We start from the raw sequence: 21,247 nt of genomic DNA, 5'->3' as shown, positions 1-21,247 counted from the left end.
ACAAATCAGCCACAGCACAACAAATCAACCACAACACAACTAATCAAAAACAACAAATCAACACAACTAATCAGCCACAACTCAACTAATCAAACACAACAAATCAACATAACAAATCAACCACAACACAACAAATCAACCACAACACAACAAATAAACCACAACAAATCAAACACAACACAACAAATCAACCACAACACGCCTAATCATCCAAAACACAACAACTGTTAAACTGATCCATATAACTTATTAAACTGATCGATATAATTCAACACAAACCTTTGTCCAAAGTCTCGACACAAACAACAGATTCATTTTCATCTGAAACACAACAAGTAGTTATTAGTCTTCACAAAGAGGATTGATCCTGTTCAGCAGTGAAAGTGTCATGTTAATATTTAACATCACATGTTAAATTATAACACATTTATTATTGATTATATATTATAAACATTAATTCGTCCTGTTGAAAGTTACGGGGACAAAGTTCATTAATAAACGTGTAAATGTCTCGTTTGCTGTGAAACGTCTTCTTGGGACAAATCTAATAAATCAGCCTCCTTTATTTCTTCTGAATGTCACAGATGTTGTGTGTCATGTATTTGTGTCGATCATGATGTTACAGATGTGTTATTACATAACTCACATGTACCGATCTCACACTTTCCTGTGTGATTTCCTGACAGCAGAAGCACTTCACTGTGCAGCGAGTCGCCCGACGCCCGGACGGCTCGGCTGCTGTTGCTGTTTTTAAACAAATCGTTCTCGAGGGTCGCATTGCTCCGGCTGAAACCAGTGGCCAGACACGCCTTGATGGTTCCGTTCACGTCTCCCAGTTCATAGTAGGACGGCTCGTAATCGTCCCCTGAAAAGACAAAAGACTCACGTGAACTGAGCTCGATGATCAAACTGATCGAAGTGAAACTCAACACAACGTCCACCTTGGATCCTGGAGTTCGTTGTTGTTGTAATTCGCACACAACAAATTGTGTAATCACAAACCTTCGATATTCCATATTCCAGGAACACAAAGCTGATCCGGATCCTTTCAACTGGATCAGGATCTGAACCGACTCTCGACTTTGATCTTTAGTGATTAACTCCAGAAGGAGAAATATTAATAAAACTAACTTCTACGAGGATAATGTAGACAACATTTTGTGTGTTGATATCACAGTACAAACATATACACGTGTAATTATTAGCTTTCATTTTGATCAATTTTAAGAACCTTTATCAAATATATGAGTCGTTTAACAAAGTACAACTAAAACTGAGAAATAAGAGGTTCAGAAATTTGATAGAAACAGTAAGAGGTCAAAGATCAAATTGTGTTTTCAGATTTAACATGAAACTGTAAAATGTGGCATAAATTGATGATTTTATGTTTAGTTTTCTGTGCATAATTTAAATATTTAAAATGCAGTGAAACAAAAAGAAAATGTCTGTTGTGTTATTAAGTTGTTGTTTGATCAGAAGCAGAACGTTGTGTGAACTCACTGAACCGGACAGTTAGTGTGACTCCAGATCCAAACTGGATCCGAACGTTGTTGTTCACACAGGAAGTGAAGTCGTAACAAAAACCAAGAGCTCCGCATCAAACTGACAAAGATGATGTGATGTTGTTAAACACGTTGTGTGTTAGTACTGTATAATAGTATACTATGTACATATAATACAGTTATAGAATATCAGTGGCATCACACGTGAGCAATTTCATCATCATATAAAACTTATTTTTATACTTATTCTGTTGTGTGTTGTTAAAGGTTCACGGTATAAAAATGAATTCATATGGAATGAATCTGAAATCATCTATTTGTAATTTGTAAGAAGCTCCGTTGGGATTGAAATGTGAGACGTGTCTGAGCCGGGTCGGAATAATACTCCGTTTAAATGAAACATATTTAATAAATAAGTTTATTGTCGAGTCTGTAGCTTCAAACTATGATTGTTAGTTTTTGTTCTTCTGTTGAAAATCATTTTCTACAACTTATAAATAAATGTAATGTAATAAATAGTGATTCCTAACTTTTAAAGCCTTTGAAGAAAAACCCTGAGCTGAAGGTTAATTATTAAAAATTTGTTTTCTGTTATAAAACCTTGTGGTTAAATTCAAACGTATAAATGTAAGTTATAATAAATATTTAATCAGATACAAAGATCACTTACGTGACAAGACAGTGACTCGGATCCCAGAAGCAAACAGCAGTTTGAAGTTGTTTGTATTCACACAGTAAATGAGCAGCTTTCAGAAACCACCTGATTCTGGATCCACTAAGATTCAAGTTTGAGAAATGAATCAGATTCATCCGTCTCATGTTGTCGCTGAACAAACAATCGTTTACAGTTTGTGTTTTTCTGTCGCTTGTGATTTGATTTAATGTGTTGAAGGTTTGAAACGTGTTTAATAGATTTTATTATGTGAATCAGTCGAATCGAGTCGCTTCAGTTATTGTTCATGAAAAGTTTCCTTTAGTTACAGATTGTATCTGAAGTGTTGAAGTGTGAAATAAAGTATTTATAGTTTAATAATGTTGATTTTCTAATTCACTGTGTTTTTTGATTCGTTTTATTACTTGAAATTATTTGTCAATATGACAAACAACATTAACGTCATCGATCATCATCCTCATTTTAATATTCACATTGACTTTCAATGACTGAAAACTGTTTTATTAATAATAAATAACATCAAAATTCTAAGTAAATTTCTCTTAAATAAATTAATTTGAAATTTCTACAATTCTGATCCCAGATATTGACTTAAAGTAAATCTATAAAAATAAAAAGTGTTTCTGTTGATGTCGTTCATTTGAACGAGTGTTTGGACTTTTACTCGACAGTCGGTTTTCAATCCTTCAGTTATTATCATAAAAACCTTCATGTCAAATCTTGGCCAATAAAAAGAAATAGATGTTCTTTATATTCAGATTTGAATCAGATTTTACTCACTGTTGTGCACGATGAGTTTTATCCCAGATCCAAACTGGAGTTTTTGCAAACCAGTACCAGTCACACAGTTCAGGAAGGATGAGCAATATCTCAGGTTCCTTCAGAAACCTGATCAGCACATATTTTATATTCTCTGTTCATTTCTTAGAATTATATTTTAGTTGGTAACTTACTCAGCACAAAAATATATAAAAATGATAATTGTTCAGTAAGAGTTGTTCTTTTGAATTAAACTTCATTTCCTTGTTGTGTCTGAAACGGTGATGAAGAGGAAACTGTTCAGATAAAGATAAATTCGTTTTCTGAACAAACTCCAAATGAGAAGTCGAGCCAGAGATTTACTTTTGGTTTTGTTTCTTTATCAGATCAAAATGTAGAATTATGACAAACTGCAGAATCCTCTCATGGAAACGTTTGAATTTACTTTAAATGTTACTTTTAGTATATTATTTATAAAGAAACAACTCATTTGGTTCTAGAGACAAACACTGAGTTCTTATTAATTATTATTTTCAGAAAGTTGAAGGAAGCTCATGTTCTTACTGGTTTGTACCAACAAACTGGTTCCACTGCCAAAGAGAAGTTTGGTTCCTCCGAGATTCACACAGCGACGACAGGAGGAACGAAAACTGATCTCACTTCATACACATAATCATACTGAGGATTATTATTATTACAGTTTTATACACAACCAAAGGCTGGTTTTATCAGAACAAGCTCAGTATTACAGTATTATCCTTATTATCCTAAGTGAGTAAAACTTATTTATATAGGTTTCTAGTTTCTCAGCCGGATTTGATTTAGTTTAGATATTATTGTTTAATATTTAAAGTGTTTTACATTTTAAAGCAATTATTTTACCAGAACTCTTTTTAAATGAGAATCACTTTTCCATATTTGTTTTTTATTAATGACAAAAGTATGTCAAAAAAATCTAGATTAAGTTTTCTCCAGTTGTTCCAATGCTGATGACGAGTGTCACTGTCTTTTATTAAATTTAATTTTGTCGACACTTTTATCAATAAACTGAAAAAGACTGAAGAAAAACATCTGGAGCTCAGAAACGTACAAATATAAGAACATGATGAATTTAGTTGAACAGATTTTAATAAACAGTCAATAAACTCAACCTGCTCTTTGCTGGTTAACAGTTTTATAATATTTTAAATGATGAAATATCACTGACTTAACATCAGCACCTACAACGTTTGATGCTGTTTTAAAGGTTTGAAAACATAAAGCTGACTGACAGTGGATCAGTAACTTCTTCGATATGGTATATATATATATATATATATATATATACACATTTAGTAAATATCTGAATTTGACTCACGGCTCTTCACCATCAGTTTGGTTCCTTTTCCAAAAATAAGTTTCCATCCTGACCCTGATGATGTCACACAGTGAATCGGCTCTGAACAATAATCACATCCTCATACTTCACATACTTATACTTCAAATAGAACTAATGATTTCTCATCAGGATGGATTTAAGTAATTCAGGTGCAATAATTAGATCTATAGATCTATAAATCTATCTATAGATCTTATAGATAGATCTATAAAGATATTGATCGAAGCCGCTCACACAAAAATACATTCTGAAGATATGTGGAGCAACAACAAATCCACAAACAATTATTCTGTGACAACATTTGTAAAGTTAAAAGTTCTTTGAGGTTAATTATTGTCTGATGACTCGTGTGGATGTTTTCACATTAAAACAAATAGTTTAAAGAAGTTGAAATATTGTTCCTGTCCTTGGTTCAGTTAATTTATGGAGAATCACTTTAGAACTTCTACATGTTACGTCCTCGAAGTCGGTTTGATAACGAGCCGTCAGAAAGCAGATTCACCAGCTGAGTGGAAACAGGCTCGTTAAATAATCCTCACTGTTTAGAGATTATTATGAATTTCAAACCATCGCATAACTTTTGTTTATGTGATTTTATTTTTACGATAAGAAGTCGTTCAGTCCAAGTGAGTGTTTGTGTAAAATGAACGAGTCTTGATTTCTTTGACTGTTTAAATAACACTCACGGTTTCCTACAGTGACTCTGATCCCTCGTCCGAACAGAAGCCTCCTGCTTCCTGACGCTGACACACAGTGAAGTTCATCTGAACAAGAACTGCACCTCTCTTCATAGAGGACTTTACAACTAACAAGACAACTCTATAGAGCCTTTTAACTGCAAACGATCATAATACCAAATTAAATCGTTTGATAAATCCATAAAAGTGTCTGTCAATTGAAATCATTGAGAAAATGATCTTCTCTTTGGTTTTTTAATCACAGCTCACTTCATCATATTGTGTTTTATTTTATTTTAACCATTTGTATTTTGATGTTTTGTGTGTTGCTGTTTTCTTGTTGTACCTTTTACCTTGTGAAGCACTCAAGTTGTTTTAATGTGTTATAAAGAGACATCGACATAATGAACATGAACTCATCTTAATAAGTAAACGTTGATGTTCATGAGAGGAGAAACATTTGTCGTATTAAAAAAACTATATTAGCTTTAAGAAATGGAGAAATGATAGAGTAAAAATAACTAACCCTTTTCCTGTGCAAATTCAATTCAATTCATTAATATATATATATATATATGTATATATATATATATATACACACTTCATATAGTCAGCAAACTGTTTCACTTCAGAAGAACAAGAACACAACGGATTGAACTCAGCCACATTGTGAACATTTGTCTCTTTCAACTGATAAATAACTAAATAAAACATCGATACAGTTAAAACTCACTGGATTCATAACCAACGTTAATACTTATCACGCTGAATATCATCAATTCACATCCTTCTGGCTGAATCTATGATTTAATGATTTCTATTGATGACAAAACATTTTAAATTCTTCAACTATAAGTTAAAGTAAAATTTGATTTTAAATGTAATTCTTAGATATTTGATCAAATATCACAAACTTCAGAGCAACATCTTTGGAAAATCCACTTGAGTTTCAAAATAAAGTTTTGTACATTTAATGGAGTTTGGAGTCACAACCGTAGTTTGTAGAGACTGAACCACTCGTGGGTCACATCTAAGAAGTGAATTAAGGCCATTACAACCAATCTATAGCTAATGTCACATGTACAAAGGTCATTTTGATGATCTTTATGTTTACAGATTATATTATGTTCTTTTCCAAAGGACAGATTATTCCAGGATCATCTTATATCGGCAGAAAGACGCAGACTGATTTAAATGTGAAACTCACTGATGTTGACTGTTAGTTTGGTTCCGGCCCCAAAGAGGATTTGATCAGTTCCAGAAAGAGTCGCACAATGAATCTGATCCAAACAATAACTACACACACAGTTGTTATCTTTGAAAAATGGGTCAGTTGGTTTTTGGCTTCATAATTAAATGTGTCAGATTGTTTTAAACCAGATAAAAATAAACCTATAATTAACAGTAAGAGAAGCTGCTTCAACACACATATTGTTAATATATATATATAGAAGAACATTATATATATAGATGAATTTTATATATATAATATTCTTCTTCTGCTTCAGTCAATAAAAAAACGCTTTTAAGTCCAAATAAAACTAAAGCTGTTGAAACTGAAGTTAAATCATTTTCTCGTCTCCTATGGATCAGATATTATATGAATATTTGGATCTTACTGGTTTGAATGTTGAGTTTGGTTCCTGTTCCAAACACGAGTTTCACTCCAGATCCAACATTCACACAACGTGAAGCATCACAACACAAACTCAGCAGAGCAACAAACCTCCTTCAGAAAAAGATCCTTTGTACAGTTTGGATTCAGTGAAACTTCCTGAAGTTAAAGATTCTACCTGAGTTTTGTTCTTATTTCAGAGAACACGTATGAAACATGATGTGAACGTGTACTCACTGGGTTCAATGGTTAATCTGGTTCCACTTCCAAACACCATCTTATTCACACCAACAGTCACACAACTTGAAGCTTCATAACACAAACTGAGCCAAACTTCATTTAAAAAAAACATTTTCCATTAAGACTATAGATAAAGTAACATTGTTAATACTAGATATATTTATTTTTCTTTTAGATTATTCATATGAATGATGTGTATAATTTATACCAGTACTCACTGGGTTTAATGTTCAATCTTGTTATATTTATACATCAGATGATCAGAGATACATCGATCCTGATTCTTATGATGAATGAATTTATGATTTGATGTGTTATATTAAAGTTGGTTTTAAAGTTGGTTCATACAGATATATTTTAATATATATCAATACTCACTGGGTTCAATAGTTAATCTGGTTCCACTTCCAAAGATCATCTTTTGATTTCCAACAGTCACACAACACGAAGCGTCATAACACAAACTCACTGTGACATGATCTGAACTAAACTTCATTCATAAAAAACATCATCTATAAACTAAATATAATCAAATTAAATATTTTCTATATCAAACTTCTGATATTTCTCTCTTTCTCTTGACACATCACAGGATTGTCTTGTCTGCTCTCAGTTATTGTTGAATCAACACATTGTTTTAAATAAAGTTTTATATGAATAATATTAGAATCTGTATTGGTACTCACTGGGTTCAATGGTTAATCTGGTTCCACTTCCAAACACCATCTTATTCCCACCAGTCACACAACACGAAGCGTCATAACACAAACTCACTGTGACATGATCTGAACTAAACTTCATTCATATAAAACATCATCTATAAACCAAATATAATCAAATTAAACATATTCTATATCAAACTTCTGATATTTCTCTCTTTCTCTTGACACATCACAGGATTGTCTTGTCTGCTCTCAGTTATTGTCCAATCATCTGTTGTTTTGTTTTCGTTTGTTTTCGTGCACAACACATTGTTTTAAATAAAGTTCTATATGAATAATATTAGAATCTATATCGGTACTCACTGGGTTCAATGGTTAATCTGGTTCCACTTCCAAAGACAATCTTATTCCCTCCAGTATTCACACAACATGAAACATCACAACACAAACTCAGCTGTGCACTTCAACCACACTTCATCTACACACTTTCAACTGAACAGAATTTGAATATTTGAAACAATTTTCCATAAAGAATAATTACGATACAGAGTGCTATACGTTAAATGTGAATTGTGACAGTACAGACAATGAACGAGATGTGTTATTGATTTGATGTATTAAAACATAGGAGAGTTTGTGTTAACGATCCTCTATGTAAAAGGGATGTATATATAAATATATATATATAATCTATATCAGTACTCACTGGGTTCCACGATTAATCTGGTTCCACTTCCAAACACCATCTTATTCACACCAACAGTCACACAACTCGAAGCTTCATAACACAAACTGAGCCAAACTTCATTTAAAAAAAACATTTTCCATTAAGACTATAGATAAAGTAACATTGTTAATACTAGATATATTTATTTTTCTTTTAGATTATTCATATGAATGATGTGTATAATTTATACCAGTACTCACTGGGTTTAATGTTCAATCTTGTTATATTTATACATCAGATGATCAGAGATACATCGATCCTGATTCTTATAATGAATGAATTTATGATTTGATGTGTTATATTAAAGTTGGTTTTAAAGTTGGTTCATACAGATATATTTTAATATATATCAATACTCACTGGGTTCAATAGTTAATCTGGTTCCACTTCCAAAGATCAACTTTTGATTTCCACCAGTCACACAACACGAAGCGTCATAACACAAACTCACTGTGACATGATCTGAACTAAACTTCATTCATAAAAAACATCATCTATAAACTAAATATAATCAAATTAAATATTTTCTATATCAAACTTCTGATATTTCTCTCTTTCTCTTGACACATCACAGGATTGTCTTGTCTGCTCTCAGTTATTGTTGAATCAACACATTGTTTTAAATAAAGTTTTATATGAATAATATTAGAATCTGTATTGGTACTCACTGGGTTCAATGGTTAATCTGGTTCCACTTCCAAAGATCAACTTTTGATTTCCAACAGTCACACAACACGAAGCGTCATAACACAAACTCACTGTGACATGATCTGAACTAAACTTCATTCATAAAAAACATCATCTATAAACTAAATATAATCAAATTAAATATTTTCTATATCAAACTTCTGATATTTATTTCTCTCTTTCTCTTGACACATCACAGGATTGTCTTGTCTGCTCTCAGTTATTGTCCAATCATCTGTTGTTTTGTTTTCGTTTGTTTTCGTGCACAACACATTGTTTTAAATAAAGTTCTATATGAATAATATTAGAATCTGTATTGGTACTCACTGGGTTCAATGGTTAATCTGGTTCCACTTCCAAAGACAATCTTAAACCCTCCAGTATTCACACAACATGAAACATCACAACACAAACTCAGCTGTGCACTTCAACCACACTTCATCTACACACTTTCAACTGAACAGATTTTGAATATTTGAAACAATTTTCCATAAAGAATAATTACGATACAGAGTGCTATACGTTAAATGCGAATTGTGACAGTACAGACAATGAACGAGATGTGTTATTGATTTGATGTATGGTAACATAGGAGAGTTTGTGTTAACGATCCTCTATGTAAAAGGGATGTATATATATATATATAAATATATATATAATCTATATCAGTACTCACTGGGTTCCACGATTAATCTGGTTCCACTTCCAAAGATCAACTTTTGATTTCCACCAGTCACACAACACGAAGCGTCATAACACAAACTCACTGTGACATGATCTGAATTAAACTTCATTCATAAAAAACATCATCTATAAACTAAATATAATCAAATTAAATATTTTCTATATCAAACTTCTGATATTTCTCTCTTTCTCTTGACACATCACAGGATTGTCTTGTCTGCTCTCAGTTATTGTTGAATCAACACATTGTTTTAAATAAAGTTTTATATGAATAATATTAGAATCTGTATTGGTACTCACTGGGTTCAATGGTTAATCTGGTTCCACTTCCAAAGATCAACTTTTGATTTCCAACAGTCACACAACATGAAACATCACAACACAAACTCAGCTGTGCACTTCAACCACACTTCATCTACACACTTTCAACTGAACAGAATTTGAATATTTGAAACTATTTTCCATAAAGAATAATTACGATACAGAGTGCTATACGTTAAATGCGAATTGTGACAGTACAGACAATGAACGAGATGTGTTATTGATTTGATGTATGGTAACATAGGAGAGTTTGTATTAACGATCCTCTATGTAAAAGGGATGTATATATAAATATATAAATATAATCTATATCCGTACTCACTGGGTTCCACGATTAATCTGGTTCCACTTCCAAACACCATCTTATTCACACCAACAGTCACACAACTTGAAGCTTCATAACACAAACTGAGCCAAACTTCATTTAAAAAAAAACATTTTCCATTAAGACTATAAATAAAGTAACATTGTTAATACTAGATATACTAATAGTTTCTTTTAGATTATTCATATGAATGATGTGTATAATTTATACCAGTACTCACTGGGTTTAATGTTCAATCTTGTTATATTTATACATCAGATGATCAGAGATACATCGATCCTGATTCTTATAATGAATGAATTTATGATTTGATGTGTTATATTAAAGTTGGTTTTAAAGTTGGTTCATACAGATATATTTTAATATATATCAATACTCACTGGGTTCAATAGTTAATCTGGTTCCACTTCCAAAGATCAACTTTTGATTTCCACCAGTCACACAACACGAAGCGTCATAACACAAACTCACTGTGACATGATCTGAACTAAACTTCATTCATAAAAAACATCATCTATAAACTAAATATAATCAAATTAAATATTTTCTATATCAAACTTCTGATATTTCTCTCTTTCTCTTGACACATCACAGGATTATCTTGTCTGCTCTCAGTTATTGTTGAATCAACACATTGTTTTAAATAAAGTTTTATATGAATAATATTAGAATCTGTATTGGTACTCACTGGGTTCAATGGTTAATCTGGTTCCACTTCCAAACACCATCTTATTCCCACCAGTCACACAACACGAAGCGTCATAACACAAACTCACTGTGACATGATCTGAACTAAACTTCATTCATATAAAACATCATCTATAAACTAAATATAATCAAATTAAACATATTCTATATCAAACTTCTGATATTTCTCTCTTTCTCTTGACACATCACAGGATTGTCTTGTCTGCTCTCAGTTATTGTCCAATCATCTGTTGTTTTGTTTTCGTTTGTTTTCGTGCACAACACATTGTTTTAAATAAAGTTCTATATGAATAATATTAGAATCTATATCGGTACTCACTGGGTTCAATGGTTAATCTGGTTCCACTTCCAAACACCATCTTATACCCTCCAGTATTCACACAACATGAAACATCACAACACAAACTCAGCTGTGCACTTCAACCACACTTCATCTACACACTTTCAACTGAACAGATTTTGAATATTTGAAACTATTTTCCATAAAGAATAATTACGATACAGAGTGCTATACGTTAAATGCGAATTGTGACAGTACAGACAATGAACGAGATGAATTATTGATTTGATGTATTAAAACATAGAGAGTTTGTGTTAACGATCCTCTATGTAAAAGGGATGTATTTATATATATATAAATATATATATATAATCTATATCCGTACTCACTGGGTTCCACGATTAATCTGGTTCCACTTCCAAACACCATCTTATATGAACCTCCAGTATTCACACAACATGAAACCTCACAACACAAACTCAGCTGTGACCTCATCAACAAACTTCATCTAAAGAAGATCTCATTATTTGAAACCAGTACGTTTCTCATTTTTATACACGACACTTTAATTCAACAATGTTCTGTTTTCATCTGTGAATTTAGATGATATATTTACTACAGTGGAGCCACTACACAAATTAATTCAGATATTTTACGTATATCTATAAAATATTGTAAAATGCCCACATTTAATGCTCAGTCAGTCAAAGCCGCCGTCGAACATTTGGATCATAATTAATTTGTGAATATTAATGAGCAGCTGAGCAGCTGGTTGATGAATTTATTACAGTTATGATTCTTTATTTTAAGATTCTCACTGTGATTCTTCAGAGTTTAGAATAATTAAACTTATTGTTGTTAGTTTGATGTCATTTCCAATAGAAATCATATGTTTTCAGATGAACATTAATCTGAGATAAAAACATAATCCTGGATTTGTTAATGACAGAGATCAATAAATTCTGAAGTTGAATGAATCACATTATCTGACTTGCTGCTGTAAAACAACTGTGGTGACCAGAGTATTACACAACACACACACATATATATATATATATATATAGTAGTATTACTTACTGGTGTAAACAGTGAGCTTTGTTCCACTTCCAAACACAGTTGTGTATCCGCCCTGACCAGTCACACACAGACACACAGCTAAACAAAAACCAGTCGCACACTGGACTGAGTTATCTTTGAATAAAACTTTACTCGTACTGTGGCTGTAACAGACGGTTTGATTCCACATGTGATTCATGTTCATGACCGATGGTGATAATAAACATTTATGAATTCATTTACAGACCTGAGGACACCAGCAGCCTCACTCCACCACTGAAGACCAGTTTGTTCCCAGTTCCAGACACACCAAGACTCACACCCGTACACAAACCTCTCACCAATACACAAACCTCACACCAACACACAAACCTCACACCAACACACAAACCTCATCATATCAACGACAAGTTCATATTTTTATCTCTTAAATGTTTGAATTCATTCGATTCTTAGATATGATTCTCTTCATGTCTGTGAAGTTGATGGTCCTTTCTTACTCCTGTGAATTTGTATTTTGGTGAAAATGAAAGTAATAAAACTACAACTTTGATTTGTACACGTTTAACTGTTAAATTCATCTAATCTTGTACATTTGTCACAGACAGTTTCTACTGGACCGTCCCCAGTGAGTCCAGGCTCCGTTAAACTAAACCAAAGAAAAGAGTCTAATTTAAAAACACAGATTAAGAAGCTTCATCGACATGAAACCATTACAAAAAAGAGATTTCTTACCAGTTTGAACCGTCAGCTTGACTCCACGGCTGAAATAAAGTTTTCCTGCTCCCTGATTATTCACACTCTAACACACACTGTGACAAATACTGACGAGAGGAAGCAGCTTCATTATTTTGTGTTTAACTTTGGTCCAAAGCCGTCATCTGTTCTCTGGTCCTCGTCGGCTTCGTCCCATGTCTTTACACATTTCTCTGTTTTTCCCAGTTTGACTGGTAGAGCTCAAATAAAAATCTTATACCGATGATTACTGAAGATTATAATCTTCTGTCAGATTTGACTCATCATCCATTCTCTACTCTCGTGCAGTTTATCAACATCAACACAAGCGTTCGTTATTTAGTTAAGAAGTTTGAGGAGAAACTCACCAGCGGCTCTGAGCGATGACGTCACTTCTCCAGAGACAAACCGTCCACTTCTGAAAAACGTCCACTGTGTTTGTTTGTCTTATCACATGATCTCTTCTGGTCCTGTCACCTGGAAGCTGTCGGACAGAAACCAAAACTAAATATAAGATCATCTTCCTCCAGTTATTTGAAGATGCTCTGAGAAGTGGAAGTCAATGACCTCAGTTATCAACATTTCATCTCAGGTTGATGAGCGTCGCAGGAAAATCTCTCCGATTAACGCAGAAGGTCCAATTGACGATTTGACGGACAGATGTCAGCCGCTGGACCAGATCGTTTCCCCCCCGATCAAAACCCAGTGACTCAGAGAGGAAATCCCACTGAGGAAGGAAACAGAGATTACAATATAAAACAGTATCATCTGCATACAGAGGAGTTATGAAGTGTGAACAGAAGAGGGCCTGAAATTGATCCCTGGTGCACACCGTACAAAGCAACACACACTCAACAGCAGCGTCACCAGCAGGTGGTGGTGGTGGGGCAGTTTGTCCCACAGCAGCAGAGAGTGGAGTCTGGCCCTGATGAAGATGAAGATGAAGTAGAAGATGAAGATGAAGATGATCAGGGCCACGGCTCCTCCTCTCAGACTTTATAGTTTCTGTAGCAGCAGGAAGGAAACAGCAGAAGGAATGTGACCTGTTTCTGAAGCCAAATTCACCTGCGACCTAAAAAACCTCCAACACAAAGGAATCAGGAGGTCGGACCTCCTGAACTCCGGATGAGAGGAGGACCTCCTCTCCTCTCATGGAGGTCGGACCTGGATGATAAGAGGACCTCCTCTCTCCTCTGTGGAGCGGCTTTCAGATCAGAGAGCGTCTGAAACACTTATTTACACTTTAAAGCTTTTTTAAATAAAATCTTTTCATGTGCTGTAAATACAACAGTGTACGTCGTCATGACAACGCCACACTGTGTTTGTATGAAATGATTTTTCAATACAGTAACTTAAACTTTTAACTGTGAAGTAAATGTAACTGACTAAAAAGTATTTTTTTCTTGGGAAATGTGAAATATAAACATTAAAGGATTCAAAGCAAAAACGTCAATTTATTTTCTTCATTAACCAACATGTAACATTTAATATCCATGAAGTTTAAAAACAAACTTTTTAATAATTTTACCAGCACAGTAGCTGTAGTGATTCGTAAAAGGTTTTTAATGTTTAAGATTGTTACAGAGATTCCAATGTTTTGGAGGCTGCAGTGATGTGATGTGGTTTCTCACCAGTGACTCTGACTTTTTATTCAAGCTGGATGAATGAAGGTTCTTCCCACGTGCTGCTGACGCACGACTTCTCACCTGTGTGGGTGTTGGTGTGAAACATCAGGTCAGTAACTCGATTGAACCTTTGACCATGTTTTTATAATACGGCTTCTCACCTGTGGATGATGACGTGTTGTAAGAAGTGAGAAGTTCTGACCGACTCTTTTCACAGTGTCACAAGAAAACGACTTCTCCCCTGTGTGGATTCTCACATGTGTGTTCATTTTGGATTTAGTCATAAACACTTTTCCACAAGTGTCACATGAGAAAGACGTCTTCCCTGTGTGAGTGCTGCAGTGACTCTGTGTCGGGGGGGAGTTGTTTCTCTGAGACTCTTCATCTCTAGTCGGTCCTGGGTCCACATGCTCACTTCCTCTCTGAGCTTGGATCTCAGCTCCAGGAGAGATGTGGGAGAGGAGCTGCTGCTCACTGGTTGGTTCAGTGTGATCACTTCCCTCATAAGGAGACGTCAACATGAAGGTCTGGATCTGCTTCAGTACAAGCTGCTCTCCCTCCTGACTGGTGCAGAGCTCCTCCTGCTCCTCTTTAATCTGTGGAGGCTCTGGATCCTCTTGGTCCAGACTGGGGTTCCTCTCCTGGTCAGTGAGAAGCTCCTCCTCCTTACAGACATGTTGCTCTGGAAGCTCTGTAGGAACAAAGAGACAAGAGATCACTCATGTGAAGAGAGAGAACCAATAAAAACACGTTAAATCCTTTAGGATCCTATGAATCCTGTTCCTGTGTTAGTGTCTCTCAGTCCATTCAGCTTGTCCTCACCTGTCCTGTGTTAGTGTCTCTCTGTCCATTCAGTGTGTCCTCACCTGTCCTGTGTTAGTGTCTCAGTCCATTCAGCTTGTCCTCACCTGTCCTGTGTTAGTGTCTCAGTCGTAGTTGTTCAGTTCTTTATTCAACAGCTGAAGATCCATTGATCATTACATCTGTTTCTCCAGTAGAGTCAAACTGTGAAGATCTTTTTCTTGGTGATTTATGGCAATAAAAAACCTTATGGTGCATTACTGCCCCCCACTGGTTTTGAGTGTGGACTGTTAATATTTAACTTAAAATTAAGAATAAATGAAACATAAAGAAATGTCCATCAGTTTTGTTCTCTTAAGATATTGAAGCATAATTCAAACCTTTTCTGTAGCACTTTTTCATATAAGATCACATGAATCTAAAGTGTAATTCTTAGAGGTTCAGCATCAGTTCCTTTCTCTCTCCGTTTGAAACTTTGTCCTCGGAACAAAATTCACATCTTCCTCCAGATCGTTCTCCAATATTTATTTGTATCAGTTTAATGAAGAAACATCACAAACAAATTCATGGTTTTTAAGATGTGGAACATTTTACAGTGTCACAATATGTGGGAGTAAAATCTGTTTATTAGTTGATTCTGACTCATCTGTGATACCTCAATAATATGTCACCGGTCGGGCTTTAACACTTTCTTCAGACTCAATGTCAGATCTTCATCAGATCTTCATCAGATCTTCATCAGATCCTCATCAGATCCTCAGAGACTCGTCTTCACTTCACTTAGTGAAGACAAGTCTGAAAAACGTCCAACCACCAACTACACGTCAATTACTCGTACGTGTCAAACAGCCGGAGGAGAAGAGACTTTGAGTTAAAGCACGAAACATCATTAGGAAGTGATTTCTTAAAAAAAAATACAAACATTATTCATACTTCATATTTAAACATTCATTTATTTATACTTTTATGCAGAAAAATACATGAACGCAAGAACGTCCAAACGTTTGCAGCCCAGTGTTCGTCCTCAGGCAGAGACAAAGTGTCTGTTATGAAATGTTCATATTATATTAAATAATATATAATATACATTTAGTTGAATGACAGTGTGATGATGTAAGCAAACCGGTGAAGGCAGCTCGTCCCTCAGGAGGGGGAGGAGAACACGGGTGAGAAGGGAGGGAACACTTGACTCTTATCTGAATGAATCCTCATGTGACTCTTCAGGTGGGAGGTCTGACTGAATCTCCTCCGACAGACGTCACAGGTGTACGGCTTCTCACCCGTGTGGATTCTTTCGTGAATTCTATACGCTGAATTTTGTCTAAACCTTTTCCCGCATCTCTTGCAGAGGTACGGCTTCTCACCCGTGTGGATCCTCATGTGCTGTTGCAAGTTGGTTTTCTGAATAAATATATTCCCACATATTTCACAGGAGAAGGGCCGCTCACCTGTGTGGATCCTCATGTGTCGTTTCAAGTCAGAGTTACTGCGGAAAGCTTTTCCACAAGTGTCACAAGCTGAAGCTCTTCTCCCTGTGTGAGTGGAGCAGTGACTCTGTGTCGGGGGGGAGTTGTTTCTCTGGGACTCTTCATCTCTAGTCGGTCCTGGGTCCACATGCTCACTTCCTCTCTGAGCTCGGCTCTCAGCTCCAGGAGAGATGTGGGAGAGGAGCTGCTGCTCACTGGTTGGTTCTGGTTCACTGTGATCACTTCCCTCATAAGGAGACGTCAACATGAAGGTATCGTCCTCCTGCTTCAGGACAAGCTGCTCTCCCTCCTGACTGGTGCAGAGCTCCTCCTGCTCCTCTTTAATCTGTGGAGGCTCTCGATCCTCTTGGTCCAGACTGGGGTTCCTCTCCTGGTCAGTGAGAAGCTTCTCCTCCTTACAGACGTGTTGCTCTGGAAGCTCTGGAGGACGGAGCTCTGAAACTGGAGCAGAGAAGGAAGTGACATGTGGAGGAGCAGCTTCTCTTCACTGGTGTCCGTGGCCCCACATGCTGCTGCCCCCTGCTGGTGAGGAGGCAGCAGCTCATCACTTTACAAACTGTGGAACAGCTGTCCTCACCTGTCCTGTGTTAGTGTCTCAGTCCATTCAACTTGTCCTCACCTGTCCTGTGTTAGTGTCTCTCAGTCCATTCAGTGTGTCCTCACCTGTCCTGTGTTAGTGTCTCTCAGTCCATTCAGTGTGTCCTCGCCTGTCCTGTGTCAGTGTCTCAGTCCATTCAGTGTGTCCTCACCTGTCCTGTGTTAGTGTCTCAGTCCATTCAGTGTGTCCTCACCTGTCCTGTGTTAGTGTCTCAGTCCGTTCAGCTTGTCCTCACCTGTCCTGTGTTGGTCTCTCAGTCCATTCATCTTGTCCTCACCTGTCCTGTGTCAGTGTCTCAGTCCATTCAGTGTGTCCTCACCTGTCCTGTGTTAGTGTCTCAGTCCATTCAGTGTGTCCTCACCTGTCCTGTGTTAGTGTCTCAGTCCATCAGCTTGTCCTCACCTGTCCTGTGTTAGTGTCTCAGTCCATTCAGTGTGTCCTCACCTGTCCTGTGTAAGTGTCTCAGTCCATTCAGTGTGTCCTCACCTGTCCTGTGTTAGTGTCTCAGTCCATTCAGCTTGTCCTCACCTGTCCTGTGTTGGTCTCTCAGTCCATTCAGTGTGTCCTCACCTGTCCTGTGTTAGTGTCTCAGTCCATTCAGCTTGTCCTCACCTGTCCTGTGTTGGTCTCTCAGTCCATTCAGTGTGTCCTCACCTGTCCTGTGTTAGTGTCTCAGTCCATTCAGCTTGTCCTCACCTGTCCTGTGTTAGTGTCTCAGTCCGTTCAGCTTGTCCTCACCTGTCCTGTGTTAGTGTCTCAGTCCATCAGCTTGTCCTCACCTGTCCTATGTTAGTGTCTCAGTCCATTCAGTGTGTCCTCACCTGTCCTGTGTTAGTGTCTCAGTCCATTCAGTGTGTCCTCACCTGTCCTGTGTTAGTGTCTCAGTCCATTCAGCGTGGCCTCACCTGTCCTGTGTTAGTGTCTCAGTCCATTCAGTGTGTCCTCACCTGTCCTGTGTTAGTGTCTCAGTCCATTCAGTGTGTCCTCACCTGTCCTGTGTTAGTGTCTCAGTCCATTCAGCGTGGCCTCACCTGTCCTGTGTTAGTGTCTCAGTCCATTCAGCGTGGCCTCACCTGTCCTGTGTTAGTGTCTCAGTCCATTCAGTGTGTCCTCACCTGTCCTGTGTTAGTGTCTCAGTCCATTCAGCTTGTCCTCACCTGTCCTGTGTTGGTCTCTCAGTCCATTCAGTGTGTCCTCACCTGTCCTGTGTTAGTGTCTCAGTCCATTCAGCGTGTCCTCACCTGTCCTGTGTTAGTGTCTCAGTCCATTCAGTGTGTCCTCACCTGTCCTGTGTTAGTGTCTCAGTCCATTCAGTGTGTCCTCACCTGTCCTGTGTTAGTGTCTCTCAGTCCATTCAGTGTGTCCTCACCTGTCCTGTGTTAGTGTCTCAGTCCATTCAGTGTGTCCTCACCTGTCCTGTGTTAGTGTCTCAGTCCATTCAGCTTGTCCTCACCTGTCCTGTGTAAGTGTCTCAGTCCATTCAGTGTGTCCTCACCTGTCCTTTGTTAGTGTCTCAGTCCATTCAGTGTGTCCTCACCTGTCCTGTGTAAGTGTCTCAGTCCATTCAGTGTGTCCTCACCTGTCCTGTGTTAGTGTCTCAGTCCATTCAGTGTGTCCTCACCTGTCCTGTGTTAGTGTCTCAGTCCATTCAGTGTGTCCTCACCTGTCCTGTGTAAGTGTCTCAGTCCATTCAGTGTGTCCTCACCTGTCCTGTGTTAGTGTCTCAGTCCATTCAGTGTGTCCTCACCTGTCCTGTGTTAGTGTCTCAGTCCATTCAGCTTGTCCTCACCTGTCCTGTGTTGGTCTCTCAGTCCATTCAGTGTGTCCTCACCTGTCCTGTGTTAGTGTCTCAGTCCGTTCAGTGTGTCCTCACCTGTCCTGTGTTGGTCTCTCAGTCCATTCATCTTGTCCTCACCTGTCCTGTGTTAGTGTCTCAGTCCATTCAGCGTGGCCTCACCTGTCCTGTGTTAGTGTCTCAGTCCATTCAGTGTGTCCTCACCTGTCCTGTGTTAGTGTCTCAGTCCATTCAGCGTGGCCTCACCTGTCCTTTGTTAGTGTCTCAGTCCATCAGCTTGTCCTCACCTGTCCTGTGTTAGTGTCTCAGTCCATTCAGCTTGTCCTCACCTGTCCTGTGTTAGTGTCTCAGTCCATTCAGCTTGTCCTCACCTGTCCTGTGTTAGTGTCTCTCAGTCCATTCAGTGTGTCCTCACCTGTCCTGTGTTAGTGTCTCAGTCCATTCAACTTGTCCTCACCTGTCCTGTGTTAGTGTCTCTCAGTCCATTTAGCTTGTCCTCACCTGTCCTGTGTTAGTGTCTCTCAGTCCATTCAGCTTGTCCTCACCTGTCCTGTGTTAGTGTCTCAGTCCATTCAGTGTGTCCTCACCTGTCCTGTGTTAGTGTCTCAGTCCATTCAGTGTGTCCTCACCTGTCCTGTGTTAGTGTCTCAGTCCATTCATCTTGTCCTCACCTGTCCTGTGTTAGTGTCTCAGTCCATTCAGTGTGTCCTCACCTGTCCTGTGTTAGTGTCTCAGTCCATTCAGTGTGTCCTCACCTGTCCTGTGTTAGTGTCTCAGTCCATCAGCTTGTCCTCACCTGTCCTGTGTTAGTGTCTCTCACTCCATTCATCTTGTCCTCACCTGTCCTGTGTTAGTGTCTCAGTCCATTCAGTGTGTCCTCACCTGTCCTGTGTTAGTGTCTCAGTCCATTCAGTGTGTCCTCACCTGTCCTGTGTTAGTGTCTCAGTCCATCAGCTTGTCCTCACCTGTCCTGTGTTAGTGTCTCTCACTCCATTCAGCTTGTCCTCACCTGTCCTGTGGAGCTTTATCTCCGGTTTCCACGCGATGTCCAACAGTCTTCTCTGTCGATCGATCTCTTCCTCGTACTCGAGGACAGTTTGTTCGAACACTCTGAATATCTCTTCAGCAGCAGCAGTTAGTCGCTCGTGGACAAAGTCTCTCAGACACTGAACTGAAGACATTGTTGCTTCATCAGCGCTCGAACATTTATCTGCGACACGACGACACCATCGTCTTCCAGCTAACTGCACACATCCACACAGCTAGCACACAGCTAGCCAGGCCAACACTTCCGGTCTGCGTCCCACTGAAGCGCCGCAGTCGGAAGTCAGTAATATTTAATAAAATGATTTAAAGATATAAATGTTATAATGAGCAATTTCTTCTTCTTCTTCTTCTTCTTCTTCTTCTTCTTCTTCTTTTTCTTCTTCTTTTTCTTCTTCTTTTTCTTCTTCTTCTTCTCGGTTGGTAAACATCGTACTTGTGTATTACTGCCCCCCTCGGGACAGAAGTGGAAACAACAAACAACAGAATGGGACGTTTCCTGATTGGTCACATATTCAAACAATGAAATCACTGATGTTTAATATAAACAGAACTATATATATAGAGTATATTTATATACACTACCGTTCAAAAGTTTGGGGTCACTTAGAAAGTATTTTCAAAGAAAAGCACAGTTTCTTTCAATGAAGATAACATTAAATGAATCAGAAATACACTCTATACATTGTTAATGTGGTAAATGACTATTCTAGGTGGAAACGTCTGTTTTTTAATGAAATATCTACACAGGTGTATAGAGGCCCATTTCCAGCAACTATCACTCCAGTGTTCTAATGGTACATTGTGTTTGCTAATCGCATTAGAAGACTAATGGATGATTAGAAAACCCTTGAAAACCCTTGTGCAG

The 21,247-nt window shown here is 37.5% G+C and overlaps 1 protein-coding gene across 4 annotated transcripts; it reads right to left on the bottom strand.

Annotated features, from left to right (window-relative positions):
• Positions 1 to 642: 642 nt before the first annotated feature.
• On the bottom strand, positions 643 to 20,790 carry LOC128454919 (zinc finger and SCAN domain-containing protein 12). Of its 4 annotated transcripts, XM_053438512.1 has the most exons (7): positions 20,345 to 20,790; positions 16,904 to 17,383; positions 14,816 to 15,345; positions 14,661 to 14,735; positions 13,597 to 13,756; positions 13,398 to 13,513; positions 643 to 865 (listed from the first exon to the last, which is right to left on the bottom strand). In XM_053438512.1, the coding sequence occupies exons 1-5, from the start codon at positions 20,514 to 20,516 to the stop codon at positions 13,613 to 13,615; spliced, it is 1,401 nt and encodes a 466-aa protein (XP_053294487.1). In that variant the 5' UTR covers positions 20,517 to 20,790; the 3' UTR covers positions 643 to 865; positions 13,398 to 13,513; positions 13,597 to 13,612. The 4 variants fall into 4 exon arrangements, with proteins under 4 accessions (XP_053294487.1, XP_053294489.1, XP_053294490.1 ...); XM_053438514.1 differs by lacking the exons at positions 643 to 865; positions 13,398 to 13,513 and adding an exon at positions 13,879 to 14,034 and having other exon boundaries at positions 13,615 to 13,756; XM_053438515.1 differs by lacking the exons at positions 643 to 865; positions 13,398 to 13,513 and adding an exon at positions 13,862 to 14,034 and having other exon boundaries at positions 13,616 to 13,756.
• Positions 20,791 to 21,247: the final 457 nt, after the last annotated feature.

Source organism: Pleuronectes platessa, chromosome 13 (genome assembly GCF_947347685.1).
Source record: "Pleuronectes platessa chromosome 13, fPlePla1.1, whole genome shotgun sequence".
Taxonomy (NCBI): Eukaryota; Metazoa; Chordata; class Actinopteri; order Pleuronectiformes; family Pleuronectidae; genus Pleuronectes; species Pleuronectes platessa.
This window is presented reverse-complemented; position numbering and strand designations above follow the sequence as displayed.